We start from the raw sequence: 14182 nt of genomic DNA on the forward strand, positions 1-14182 counted from the left end.
AAAATGCTTCGTACATCTGGCCCTTAGTGTTTTATTTGGTGGTATGTTTTGATGGCTTCTGTGGCTATCAACCACAATGAAGGTACACTGCTTGGGTTATAGCCTCAGGCTAGTAAAGGAATGGGATAAAGAAGGAGATCAGGAGGCAATGCCTGGATTACTTACAGGTAAACAGGATTACTCATTTTCTTGCTCCCTCGTCCCAGTACTTATGACCCTCACTCATCATACCTTTTGGATGCTGTAAGGGCAGTGAGGATTTATCTAAAAATGACTGCTAGTTTCAGACTGAATGATAGCCTATTCATTAACTTTGATGCACCAAAGAGGATTTGCAAGATTTCAAAGCTTACTCTTGGTCGGTGGATAAGATTCAATAGCACTTTAGTTTATTCAAGATCTAGCAAGTATCTTCCCGGTTCAGTTCATGCTTATGAGCATTCATCAGCAATCTGACGAATAATTTGTTGATTGAGAAAGTGATGTTGGAAGGCAGTGGAGTTTATAGTAGAGGCACAATTGTTGTGCTTCATAGAAAGGCAAAAAGCTTGCAGAACTGGTGATCTGTTTTTAGAAACTAGGATAACGTTCAGTAAGTGCTGGGGAGGAAGGAGGAATTGGAGCAATGAAGATTAGCACACAGCAGACATTAGCACACAAGGAAAGTAGAACACACTGGTAAAAAAGGACTCAACATGTAGGTTTTCTCTATTTGAATAAACTACACTAATTGTTAAAATTATACCTAAAATAATGTTGCCTAAAACTTTATTCAACAGTTCATTACAGAATTGGAAAGTTATTGGCAACATTGTAAAACTGTTCGGAGATGTTGGGTCACTCGTTGGAATGAAGAGAACTACTTTAATCATGATTGTAAACCCTTAATTTAAATTAGCACAGCCAGAGTTAGTGGCACTCCGGTGGTCACAACTGATCAGGTTGGTGTTAACATGCGGCGAGTGATGATGTATAGTGGTTTCCTTGAATAGGCTGGAAGAACTCATCATGCAGTTTGTAGGAAATGCTTGCTGGTTCATTGACAAGGTGGGGTGGTGCAAGACATAGGAGCTAGCACTTTACTGGGTGACTGCTTCTGTCCATGGTAGAGAGCCAGCAAGGGGCTCAGACAAGAGACACTGCTGGCTAAGAGTAACTCCTAGGGGCAGACAACGGACACTGACCAGGAATTATACAGTGCTAGGAATCGTTTTGGCACTACACATTTTATGTGCAATGAAAGAAGCATTACCCTGCCTGCCTCATCCTTCTTCTGCATGTTGCTTACATGTTAAAGAGGCCAGCCGCACCACAATATGGTATTAATCCATCCGGTGTTCTAACCCGTGACTTCTGTGTTGCATGTCCAGAGCCTCTCATCAGCTGCCCTAAAGCCTAGCTGCCTGTGAGGGAAGCTGTGTGGGCAGAAGCCCAAAAGATATAACTCATTTCACTTGGATTAGACACTAATTCCCATGGCATGCACAGAAGCAGAACACCACAGCATATCAGAATTAGTCACAGCTATGCCCTGCATGTGAAATTGTGTCAGTACATTTATATATAGTGAAGATTGTGTGAAAGCATAGAATGCTGGTACTTTTGGTTACATGTGAACAGTAAGGGTCTGATTACGACCTTGGCGGAGGGGATTACTCCATCACAAACATGACGGATGTCCTGCCCACCGTTTTACAAGTTCCATAGGATATAATGGAACTTGTAAAAGAATGTAGAGGAGGGCATGTGCCATGGTTTCTCTGAAGGAGCTCTGTGTGCTTTTGCCTTCTTTGCTCTCTGTTGTTCCTAATAAAGGATCTGGGATTTATCCGCTCTGTGCATAGGGAGTGAGATATCTGTCATTAGGGTGGAATACTACTCTGGCGGACTACAAGTGGCCCAGTGTTTCTGAACTTAAAATTATTGACCCCAAAAACAATGGCTTGCAAGGTGCGGATCCACTATGAGTAAAATCACTGCTGAAGAGGAGCAAGAGTTGAGGACTTGCATAGCCTGGTCAATGCCTACCTACTCCGGCAACAAGGCAGAGCAGGAAGTGCTCCCGAGAGCCAAACCTCAGCCTCCACACACTAGCATACCTACCAGCTCGCTACAATGGCTCCCTCTGAAATTAATCACCTGCTCAATGAAGGTGGTAAATGTCAGCAGAATAGTCTCAGGATTTGGGACAAGCTTTCTGATTTTCACCTGGTTTTCCTGGGTCTGCATAGGTATTTCCCATTCCGAGGACCATAATGTGTAATATTTGATTTAGGTGTGGGGATACCACCAGAATCCAAGGTGTGGGGCCCTCATTCAGGTATCTAATTTTTAAATCTAGGCAACTCATCATTAGTGCATAAGTATCTAAAACAGGAGTAAGATGGTGGACAAGCATCAGCATTCCACACTGTAGAGAAACTCAGTGCAAAGTCACAATCCAGTGTTTATGCAAGGAAATCAATCATGAGGGGCGTTCCTCGTTAGCACAGCAGCAGAACATGAACTCCACATACATGGGTAACCTGGTGTGGTTTTCATCACAATTTGGCTAAAAACCTTCTCAAGTCTATAAGTAATATAGACAGTTCAGAAAATTTACTTTTACATGGCATATAAGGTTTCATCTCATCAATCTACCTTTCTTCATTTCATTCTTTTCACTGTTACATCCTGTTGATTGAAACCAAATTGTGACAAAGTTAGTGGTTATGATGGCAGCAGAAGGAACCTCTGTATAATTACTGTTATTTTCCTCTTATTAAGGTAAAACTACAATGTCTCTGATGGTCAATGTATGTGCAATGTCATATCAACTACTCCTGATTTTTGGTGAATCCACATCCATGTCCCGTGGTGCATTTTGTTTTTATGTCAAATACTCCCAGATTAGGTAACTTAAATGATAACAAACAACTCCATTCAGTTTCTGATTGACTTTGCTGTGTTAAGGTAAATTAACTATTGAATGCCATGCACACCGCTGTAATAGATAATAAGTAATAAATGTAATAATGCCACGCTGATCATCTTTAAACTTAATTCTTTCTTTTTCAATTTCCTTATCATACTTAATACAGAAAAATCATTGTTTCAGATATTAATATGCACCTTTAAATTTCTGTGGACTATGATGAAGCCTTTCTTTTATATCCCTGCATAAATACACAAAACAATTGTGGAACAATAATATCCACACAATGATCATTAGAAGGCTGAATAATCAGACCATGTCAGTAACTGATGGCTCAATGTCACCTCCTCATTATGAGCATGATTTCTACTGTCCTGAATAATCATCTACACCTGCAGAGTCTAATGTAGGTGTCCCAGCAAGTCAAATCTATACCAGGAAAATTACTGACTATGTAAATGAGTTTTGTTAGACATTGGGTGTCTAGTTGGCAGGGGTATGCACTCTATCCAAGTAGGGGCCTCAACCTTAGTCATGGTAAGTCACAGCACAACCTAAATTATCCTGTGCTCACCCTTGGGTAGCTTGGCACAGAGCAGGCAAGCTTAACTTAGAGGGCAACATGTAAATTATTTGTGCAGTAACTCATACAATAACAAAATGAAGACTCCACACCAGGTTAGAAAAAAAGATTATGATTTTATCAATAAATTAAGACCAGATGACAAAAGAGTGAGTAGTGGGCAGCAGGGCAGAACAGCAGAAAAGCAGGCCTTCCAGGTCGGCAGTCCAGTAGAGTAACAGTCCTTGTTGCAGCACAACAGTTCTTCTGACAGAATCCAGTTGTAGGTCCAGAAGTGTCTGATTTGGTGGGGTCAGAAACCCTGCACGTATACCCAAATATACCTTTGAAGTGGGGGACACTTCAAATAAAGGCTTTGAAGTGTATCAGTATCCATTTCAAACCCAGTCTTGTGTACCATGCTATCTGTGTGTGTGTGCGTGTGTTTGGGGGGGAAGGGTAATCAGTCCTTTGTGTGGGGTCAGGCCACTACCCTTTGAAGTGTAAGTGTGAGCTCCTTCCTCCCTACAGGTCCCAGAAGGGCCATCAGAATGCAGATGTATGTAGATGGGTGCTCAGCAACACCTAGCCTTCCTGTATTTGTGGCTGTCTGGAGAGAATGCACAAGTGCATCTGTCCTCCAGCCCAGATGTGTACTGGAGACAAACTGTAAGGCACATAGAGCAGAGAAATGCCCACTTTCCAAAAGTGGCATTTCTAAAATTGTGATGTTGAATCCAACTTTACCAGTAAATAGGATTTATCATTACCATTCCAAAGATATGAAACATGATTCAGCTACTCCTTTCTAGTCAGGAATTACAGCTTAAACATATATTAAGGAATTCCCAATGCTGACGTATGAGAGGAGTTTGCCTCACTGTAGTGAAAAGTAACTTTGGGAGTTTGTCACTACCAGTACAGGGGTAAAACTTACAAGTACATGCCCTGCCTTCTACTTATAAGGCACCCGGCCCTGTGGGCGACCTAGGGCCTACCCTAGGGGTAACTTATATGTAATCAAAGGGGAGTTTAAGGCTTGGCAAGAGGTTTTAATCGCCAAGTCGAAGTGCCAATAAAATTGCACACACAGGCTCTGCAATGGCAGGCCTGAGACATGGTAAAGGGGTTCCCTATGTGGGTGGCACAACCAGTACTGCCGGCCCATTAGTAGTATTTAATTTACAGACCCTGGGAACATGTAGTGCATTTTTGCTAGATATTTATCAGTAAATCAGATATGCCAACTGAGTATGAGCCAATAGTGCTGTGTTTAGGGGAGAGAGCACAAGCACTTTAGCCCAGGTCAGCAGTGATAAAGTGCACAGAGTCCTGAGACCAGCAAGAACAATGTCAAAAAAATGGAGGGAGGCAGGCACAAATTTGGATGAATACCACCCTAAGGCTGTCAGGTCTGATAAGTTTCAGTTAGATAAATTGTATGTAAATTTGTCTTATGTGGGTATCCTGGAAATACTGCACTGGTATGTATCCATACTGGAGAACCTTTTACTACAAAGTAGAGGTTAATTTGATGCAGATTGACCAATGGATACTATAGGGACAAAGCATAGCTGGTTTACTCTCTCTAGGTCTGTTAATTGTTAACTTCTTGTGTTTGTGCTCCACAGGTGATTGTTGGTTCATGGCAGCCATTGCATCTCTCACTTTGGACCAGGATATACTTTCACGTGTGGTTCCTGAAAACCAGAGTTTCCAGAAGAATTATGCTGGGATATTTCACTTCCAGGTAAAGATCAGCCCGAAGAGCGTAGCATCTTGGGAATTTGTGTCCAATTTTGTTCCAGCACCGCCTTTCCATTCCACATTTTCAGGGTAACCACTTATATTGCAAATGATTTCTATTAGGAATCATTGTATGTACACTGATTTTGTGTCTCTCCTATAACTCTCTATAAATCCAGGTCTCCTGCAACTACATTGAAAACCACTGATATAGATTAATTTTAAAAGATCTTAAATTTGCTTTGGTGCAGGAAAAAAGATAAAAAGGAAATCCTTCTAGTCTAATAACAACTGCTTAGGTTGCAAAGACAATTTGATCCATAATGAGAATAGAAAAGATCTAATCAGTCATCTTACTTCTAGTTGGCAGGATATTATCTATCTCTGGCGGGCAATGCAACTTCTAGGGAAAATATTGTGCATGTCTCATTTTTTGGTCAACATGAGCCTTGCTCATTGGTATCACAATAATGGTTTAATGAGACGATAAGCAGAATAGTTGTGGTGCATTCAGGCTCTGGTAAGCAGTTAATTCCTGCAGTGAAACACAAAGGGATCCACATATAAAGAAGAAAAATACCATCCTACCAGCTGTATTACATGGTCTAAATTTAAGATCTGAGTCCCGTCCCGACCATGCATCATATCAACTTGTGACAATGGCAAGTGTGCACAACTAGTGTGAGTACAAGTAGAAATGAGCAGTTTCATCACTGTGGCATGTGACTCATGAGATGTTATGGTCAGAGTTGTCAACTTTGAAACATCCTGTGATTCTGTACAAATCGCTTAATATTAATGAATTAAAAAAATGAACTTGACTTTGTGTAATGTAACTTTTGCTCATGTAGAGCAATCCAACACCTTCAGATTGAGTTTGCTCTGTATCAAACTGCAAAAAACCCTCATTCATGAACAACCATCAGCTAAGAAAGGGCCTTTTTTTATTTGAGAGCAATAGCAAATACTGAAAAGATCCTGTAGATCATTTATGTGGTGGTTATTAGTAATTTCATCTAGGACACAACACTTTTCTCAGTTATCAAGGAGATTGCTTCCATTTTAGCAATGAACAATCCGTGTATCACTGAAGGAATGCAGCATTTATTTAAAAGATGTCTAGTGGTCAAGTTACTAAAATTGCAACCTGGATATCTGGTTTGGTAATCCTCATCTGGGCAGTTGCCAAACAGATGTGTGATGCTTGGAATTTTGTTTAATCCATCATGGCCCAAATCGCAAACTATTTTTTGTAGTTTTAGCCAAAGTGTCTGGATTAGTGGATTTTGTAGGTGCAGAGTACACAGCTATATGTGTTTACTTATTATAATAAATTCAACATTGAGGCATTAAGAGGGGAGGGGGTAAGATTGGCAGTAAACACTGGGAACACCAAGAAAGTAAGCTTGTGTGAATTCACAAACACATTGGAAGTGGTTTTCCACCTTATAAACACACTGAAATGTACCTTTGTGAAAGACAGTAGTAGACATTTTTAAAGGGTAGGGAAGGGATAGACACACCTCTCTATTTCAATGAGAGAGGGAGATTCTTTTCCCACAGTGGAAAATAATTAACCTTTATTCTAGAAAAAATAAATCTCCAAGTGCACACTTCAGTATGTTTTATTAATGCTATTTTTTGTCCTAGAGGGAAAATCCTCAAGTGAGGTTTTCCCATTAGGAAAAGTCAATGACTGATGTAAATTTTCAGAATTATTCCTGGGATTCTTCCTTGATCCTATAAAATGAGAAATCTATTTCAAAGGTAGGAGGTTACTTACGTGAAAATATTTAGTTTTTGACCCAGTGCATTGCCATTCAGTCGCTATTTGCCTCAAATTGTAAATGTGTGCAGTATAACCATATGCTTATTATTGATACCACACAACGACTCCTGTATTACATGTATAGAGAAAGGGTTGCCCTTCACCTGCTGAAAACAGTTTTGTTTGACCCTCTCCCGAGGCTATACTGATATTTCAGTGAAGAAGTCTGCAAAAATTGGGGCTGGAATCACCTTTATAAAGTAAATGTGCAGGTGATGTATTCTTCAGACAATCCATTACTTCATAACCGCTATATCCCTCCCAGCTTGAAGCCTAAAGCACAGATCCATCTAACTTCACTAGGACTCATATTCCTGGGAGACCTATTATATATGGGTAATTTTTTGACTCTGACACAGTTCAGAGCGATAGGTAACATAAATTCCCTGGATAAATTCCACTATTACTGGTTTCAAAATACTCTCCAAGCTTGCTACCCAACGCCTCTAGTAGACTCATTAAGCTACACATTTCTTATGTGCTTACTCCAGATCCCAAGCTGCCAACATCAAATAACATGCTTAGACAGTGGTACACTAGACTGTAAAACAAAATAGACATCTCTGCCCAGGTGACTATGGGTCAATACTTCGATACCAAACTGGCCGATGAACAGTGGCAATAATGCTGCATGCAAAGATCTTCTCTTTACAAAACAGACATAGATGGCTAGTCTACAGATTCTTACACAGTCTTTATCCAAGGCCACTGGATTTATGTGACACAGATGGACCAAATCTTGTGGCCAGATTGACTAAATTATGCAGCAAGAAAAGGCAAATTTAATTTTAGAGGAACAGTTATCTCTATAATGGTGTATAAAAATAAAACTTTAAATTCTAAGTTTTCAATTTTGGATAAAAATGCAGAAATAGTAAAACTATTTATATCTTCCAAAAATAGCAAAAACAAATTTCAACTTCAAACAGTTAGATACGAATACAACAGACGTTTCAGTAAAAGAGCAGGATTACTTGTTTCTGCGGAAAAATCAAAATACTATTTTCACTCTAACAAATCAGGACACTCTCTTGCCAACTACAGGGAGTGCAGAATTATTAGGCAAGTTGTATTTTTGAGGATTAATTTTATTATTGAACAACAACCATGTTCTCAATTAACCCAAAAAACTCATTAATATCAAAGCTGAATATTGTTGGAAGTAGTTTTTAGTTTGTTTTTAGTTTTAGCTATGTTAGGGGGATATCTGTGTGTGCAGGTGACTATTACTGTGCATAATTATTAGGCAACTTAACAAAAAAAAAATATATACCCATTTCAATTATTTATTATTACCAGTGAAACCAATATAACATCTCAACATTCACAAATATGCATTTCTGACATTCAAAAACAAAACAAAAACAAATCAGTGACCAATATAGCCACCTTTCTTTGCAAGGACACTCAAAAGCCTGCCATCCATGGATTCTGTCAGTGTTTTGATCTGTTCACCATCAACATTGCGTGCAGCAGCAACCACAGCCTCCCAGACACTGTTCAGAGAGGTGTACTGTTTTCCCTCCTTGTAAATCTCACATTTGATGATGGACCACAGGTTCTCAATGGGGTTCAGATCAGGTGAACAAGGAGGCCATGTCATTAGATTTCCTTCTTTTATACCCTTTCTTGCCAGCCACGCTGTGGAGTACTTGGACGCGTGTGATGGAGCATTGTCCTGCATGAAAATCATGTTTTTCTTGAAGGATGCAGACTTCTTCCTGTACCACTGCTTGAAGAAGGTGTCTTCCAGGAACTGGCAGTAGGACTGGGAGTTGAGCTTGACTCCATCCTCAACCCGAAAAGGCCCCACAAGCTCATCTTTGATGATACCAGCCCAAACCAGTACTCCACCTCCACCTTGCTGGCGTCTGAGTCGGACTGGAGCTCTCTGCCCTTTACCAATCCAGCCACGGGCCCATCCATCTGGCCCATCAAGACTCACTCTCATTTCATCAGTCCATAAAACCTTAGAAAAATCAGTCTTGAGATATTTATTGGCACAGTCTTGACGTTTCAGCTTGTGTGTCTTGTTCAGTGGTGGTCGTCTTTCAGCCTTTCTTACCTTGGCCATGTCTCTGAGTATTGCACACCTTGTGCTTTTGGGCACTCCAGTGATGTTGCAGCTCTGAAATATGGCCAAACTGGTGGCAAGTGGCATCGTGGCAGCTGCACGCTTGACTTTTCTCAGTTCATGGGCAGTTATTTTGCGCCTTGGTTTTTCCACACGCTTCTTGCGACCCTGTTGACTATTTTGAATGAAACGCTTGATTGTTCGATGATCACGCTTCAGAAGCTTTGCAATTTTAAGAGTGCTGCATCCCTCTGCAAGATATCTCACTATTTTTGACTTTTCTGAGCCTGTCAAGTCCTTCTTTTGACCCATTTTGCCAAAGGAAAGGAAGTTGCCTAATAATTATGCACACCTGATATAGGGTGTTGATGTCATTAGACCACACCCCTTCTCATTACAGAGATGCACATCACCTAATATGCTTAATTGGTAGTAGGCTTTCGAGCCTATACAGCTTGGAGTAAGACAACATGCATAAAGAGGATGATGTGGTCAAAATACTAATTTGCCTAATAATTCTGCACTCCCTGTACTTATGTATCAAAAGAGATAAAAATCAAATCCATGCTATTAGAAGAAATGATGGGAAATTACTTCTAACTGCCAACAAGATTGCCCAAAAATGTTTATCGTTTTATTCTAACCAGGATGAAAATACTATAGTTTATCAGAAGATACTACTAACAAATGTCTGTGAAACTTTAAACTGCCTCAAATCACTACTGAATACAGTGTGAGGTTGGAAAACCCTATTGGCATGAACCAAATCTGCTTGATAATTAAATCCTTAAGTTAAAAAAACAACTAGTACTGGTGATATCCCTACTGAATTCTATAAATCACTTGAGACATAACTCTCTCCCATTTTACCTTCTTTACTTCATGATTTCCAGCTCAATGTTGCTACTGAGTGATCTTTCACAGAAACCATTATTATCACCCTTCCAAAATCAGATGAAGATCATACTTCAGTTGCTAATTATAAACCAATATTTCTCATAAACGAATACTATACATTGTATGCTCAAATATTAGCTTACAGATTATCCCAATATTACAATTTATAGTTCAGACCAAGCAGGTTTTATGAAAGGTAGGCTCTCTGCTCATAACACAAGACTTACATGTCATGTCCTATCCACTAATGACAAAACTAAAACTCCTGCTAACTTGGAGGCTTTGGATGCTGAAAAAGATTTTGATAAAAGGAACTGGTAATTTATATTTAAAACATTAGATTTTTTTCATTTTGAACCTTATTTTCTGAACATGATCAAAACGTTATATAATAGCCCATCAGCTAAAATCTATGTTAATGGTGTTTTTTTCCATCTATTACTTTACTTAAAGGCACTAGGCAAGGATGTCCGCTATCACCTCTTTTGTTTCTTATTCCTATAGAACCTTTATTATGTTGTCTCAGAAATAACAAGACTATACAGGAATTGCAATGCAAGATGTTGTTTTAAACGTTTCTGCTTATGTTGATGATATATTATTGTATGTAGCAATCTTTTTAATAAGATTCCAACTATTTTAAATATTATCAACCAATATGCTTTTTTCTCTTTACATACGTTAGTCTCTGGATACACACTGAACATCTCTAAAACTGTTATTTTCCTTTTACTGCTTTATGGACTCCTGATATGTTAGCGGGAACAAATATTACATGAAGCCCAGTTCAACACAAATATCTTGGTGTTATTTTTTCATCTATTTGAAAAAAAATGACTTTAATCACTAAACCTAAAGGCAATATTTTACAAATGGTCATCACTTCGTTTGAGTTGGTGAGGTAAGATTGTAGCAGTCAAAATGACCATCACTCCACTAATATTTTTTACATTATCTATGCTACCATTATGTTTTCCATCTACCTCCTATAATACTTTGAATATATTGATTACCAAGTTTATTTGGAACAACAATCCTTCTTGCATACATTACATATTTTTGGAATTTGCTAAAAAAGATGGTGGTACTAATTTACCTGACTTGAAAATACCTCTTTTCGTTCCTAGTTGCACGGTGTTTGTTATGGTTTGTTATGGACTTATTTTCTCCAGTAATGGTTGCTTATAGAGCATAACTTATTAAAACCTTAACCCTTAGAAGCTCTCTTAACTATTTCTAATAGTACATTTGGGAAAATTCCGCCAATTATAAATGCTGCAAAACTTTCTTGTTTAAAATTTGATGAAAAAGTTTTTTACTAGCATAAACTCCTCAAAAAAGTCTTTCTTTGGTACAATACTAAACTAAAATTGAATAAGCATACCTCTTTTTGGAAACACTGGACTGAAACTGGCATTTTTTATAAAGTGATATAAGCAACAGAGATATGTAAACAGACTACCATACATTTGAATTACTTTATAACACAGTTCTTAATGTATATGGACATTCCTTGCCATCTGCTAAAATATCTGATAGGAAACTATCAGATTGTCTTCTTTCTTTAGTAATTAAGTCAAACACTTCAAACTGGAAAGGTGAAAATTTGTTATCTGTTCATGCTTGGCAGGATTTGATAATTTATCTTAAAAGTGACCACTATCCTCAATTCATACCTCCAATAATTTACCAGTCTTTTTCTCTAATATGTGGACATCTTTTAACTTGTATATTGCTAAATGAGACTAATTGGATTACTTGACTCAATAGTAGCACTTTATACACTTATTTTCTGTTTTTCATTTGAAATACAATAGTATAGTTATAATAATTACTATGTGAGTTTCTTATTGTAACTGTTCTTTAGCTATTTGCTATGTATATCACTATTTGTACATTTTGTTTGTTTTTGTATGTTCATAATTCTTTGTCTCTATAATACTCAATAAAATATTTTGAAATCCAAGAACAGGGAAGTTATGGAGCATAATCCAACACATTTTGTGATAGTATTACTTCTTTATTATCTCATTTTTATACATGTTGAAACTGTCTGGGCAAATGTTTCACCTTATTGGTATCAGCTTAACCTCCACCTAGAGCAATAAGCAATTGAAAGGGGACCAATCAACTTTTGTGAATGGTATTTCATTGTGACGCAACATGTTGCTGCACTTTTTGTCACATTTGATCTGTTTGAGCTACAAACATTGTTTTTGTTAAAATGTTCAAATTGTGCAGCAACAGGTGGATTATGTGGCAAATGTGATACATCCATTTATGCAGAAAACACTGTAGTCACAGAATCACATAATTTCAGAGGCCCTGCCTTTAGTGTACACCTGTGAAGCTCAGTTCTTTTGGGTTGGACATTGACACTGCATGTGTGAGATGCCGCCATCCGGGAGCTTGTGGCGTGGATCTACCGTGCAGTTTCTGCATATTGGACTGACATTTATTATACATTAACTAAGATGAGGAGACTGGGCTGCTGCCTTTTCCACTCATGGCGCTATTGGAATATGTTTAAGACTTTCCCACACTAATAAGCAGATTTGTGGCTATGACACTATTGTAAGCAAATAGGAGGATAGCCATGAGATGGAGGTGAAGTCCAGCTGCAACAGTCAAGGACTGCAAAAGCTTATTTTTTATTGCAATGATGCTGCAGATAGCGACACACTCCTATTCCCTGCCACTTCCGCCCAAAAGATACATGACAACATCTCTGAGGCTACTTGCCCAAGAAAAGCATGGGAGGCAGCTTATGGCCTGTATTTTGAAGTGGATGGAAATTTACATTTTGTTATGTGGAAAATACCATGCTATAGAATATAACAACGTACATGTGAGGGGCAAGAAGTGTGAAACATATGTTATATGCTTATGTAATCTTAAATATATTTGCATGCTAAATAATCAAAGTATTGACTGTCTGAATGGGCATTACAGGTCCAAATTCCTTGCTGGATAAATATAAACATGTACTGTTGTCACTTGTAAAAATGGTAATATTCAATATAACAATTAAAAAAAGATGTACATTCTGACCACCCATTTGCTAATCCTCTTCAATAATCAGCATGAGTCTCTGCAAAAGGTAGTGCTTTTTGTCAAGCCCTAAATGTACAGGACTCATATTCCCAATTTTGCTAGGACATTGAGAGATGCCAACATGTCCTGCTGATCTAGGGTTAGGTACTGTTATCATTTTAATGAATGCATATGTATGTATTGATCAATGCCAGTGGTTAACCTGTTTCTAAAATGGCCCCAGTGTTGGCAGACATGGGGAAGTCAGACATAGGGGTAGATATTGACCCTTTACGGATAGCACAATTCAACTAATTAGAGAACTATGAACTGAAAATCTGGGTTTTATTTAGAGTTTGAAGTATAGGATACTCTGTCACAATCTGGTGAATATCCTGGCCGCCATCCTTCAAGGGCCACAGGCAATAATGCACCTGTAATACGGCACACAGGATATCCATCATGTTTGTAAAAGGTGATCCTGTTTGAAAAATTCTAAATAAGGCCCTCTCTCTGCTGGCTTTACATACATCAGCTGCGAGGCTCGTGGTGATGGCCATTCTCTTGCAATTCCAACTGTTAGTTATTTGAATAGGTACTGACACATTTGCTGTATGAATATTCAACTGATTACCCACTGTCGCCACACCCCTCCTCTGCTGTGTACAAAGCATGGTGATATAAATTAGAAAACTGCACTGAAGCATGATATGATTAAATATATAATTGCTGTAAAAATGTGATGACCAAAATGCGGTGATCCATTATACTCTGGGCTACGGATTCCTACCATTGTGATGTGAGAGGTGAACTAATAAATATAGGCCCATATTTATTTATACTTTCTTTGCGCCGCTTTTGCGTCACTTTTTGACGCAAAAGCGGCGCAAGCTTACAAAATACAATTGTATTTTTAAGTTTGCTCTGCTTTTGCATCAAAAAAGACGCAAATGCAGCACTAAAAAAGTATAGATTCACAATGCAAAGGGAGCCATCTTTGAGAGGAATGGATGTTACTGCTAAAGTGCAAATCTGAAAGACATTGGATTAGCTTATCAAAGTGCAGTAACCATACTTGTTTTGGGCTTTTGGTAGATGTTTAGGTGACCTTTGGTTCATGTTGTGATC

General features: G+C 38.5%; 1 protein-coding gene across 1 annotated transcript in view; it reads left to right on the top strand.

Annotated features, from left to right (window-relative positions):
* The window catches only part of LOC138295493 (calpain-8-like), a 187902-nt gene that overhangs the window by 54444 nt on the left and 119276 nt on the right, over positions 1-14182 (top strand). The window contains exon 3 of the mRNA XM_069233833.1: positions 5108-5226. Coding sequence (XP_069089934.1) covers positions 5108-5226 — 119 coding nt within the window. The remainder of the gene's footprint in view (positions 1-5107; positions 5227-14182) is intronic.

This window comes from Pleurodeles waltl, chromosome 5 (genome assembly GCF_031143425.1).
Source record: "Pleurodeles waltl isolate 20211129_DDA chromosome 5, aPleWal1.hap1.20221129, whole genome shotgun sequence".
Classification (NCBI taxonomy): Eukaryota; Metazoa; Chordata; class Amphibia; order Caudata; family Salamandridae; genus Pleurodeles; species Pleurodeles waltl.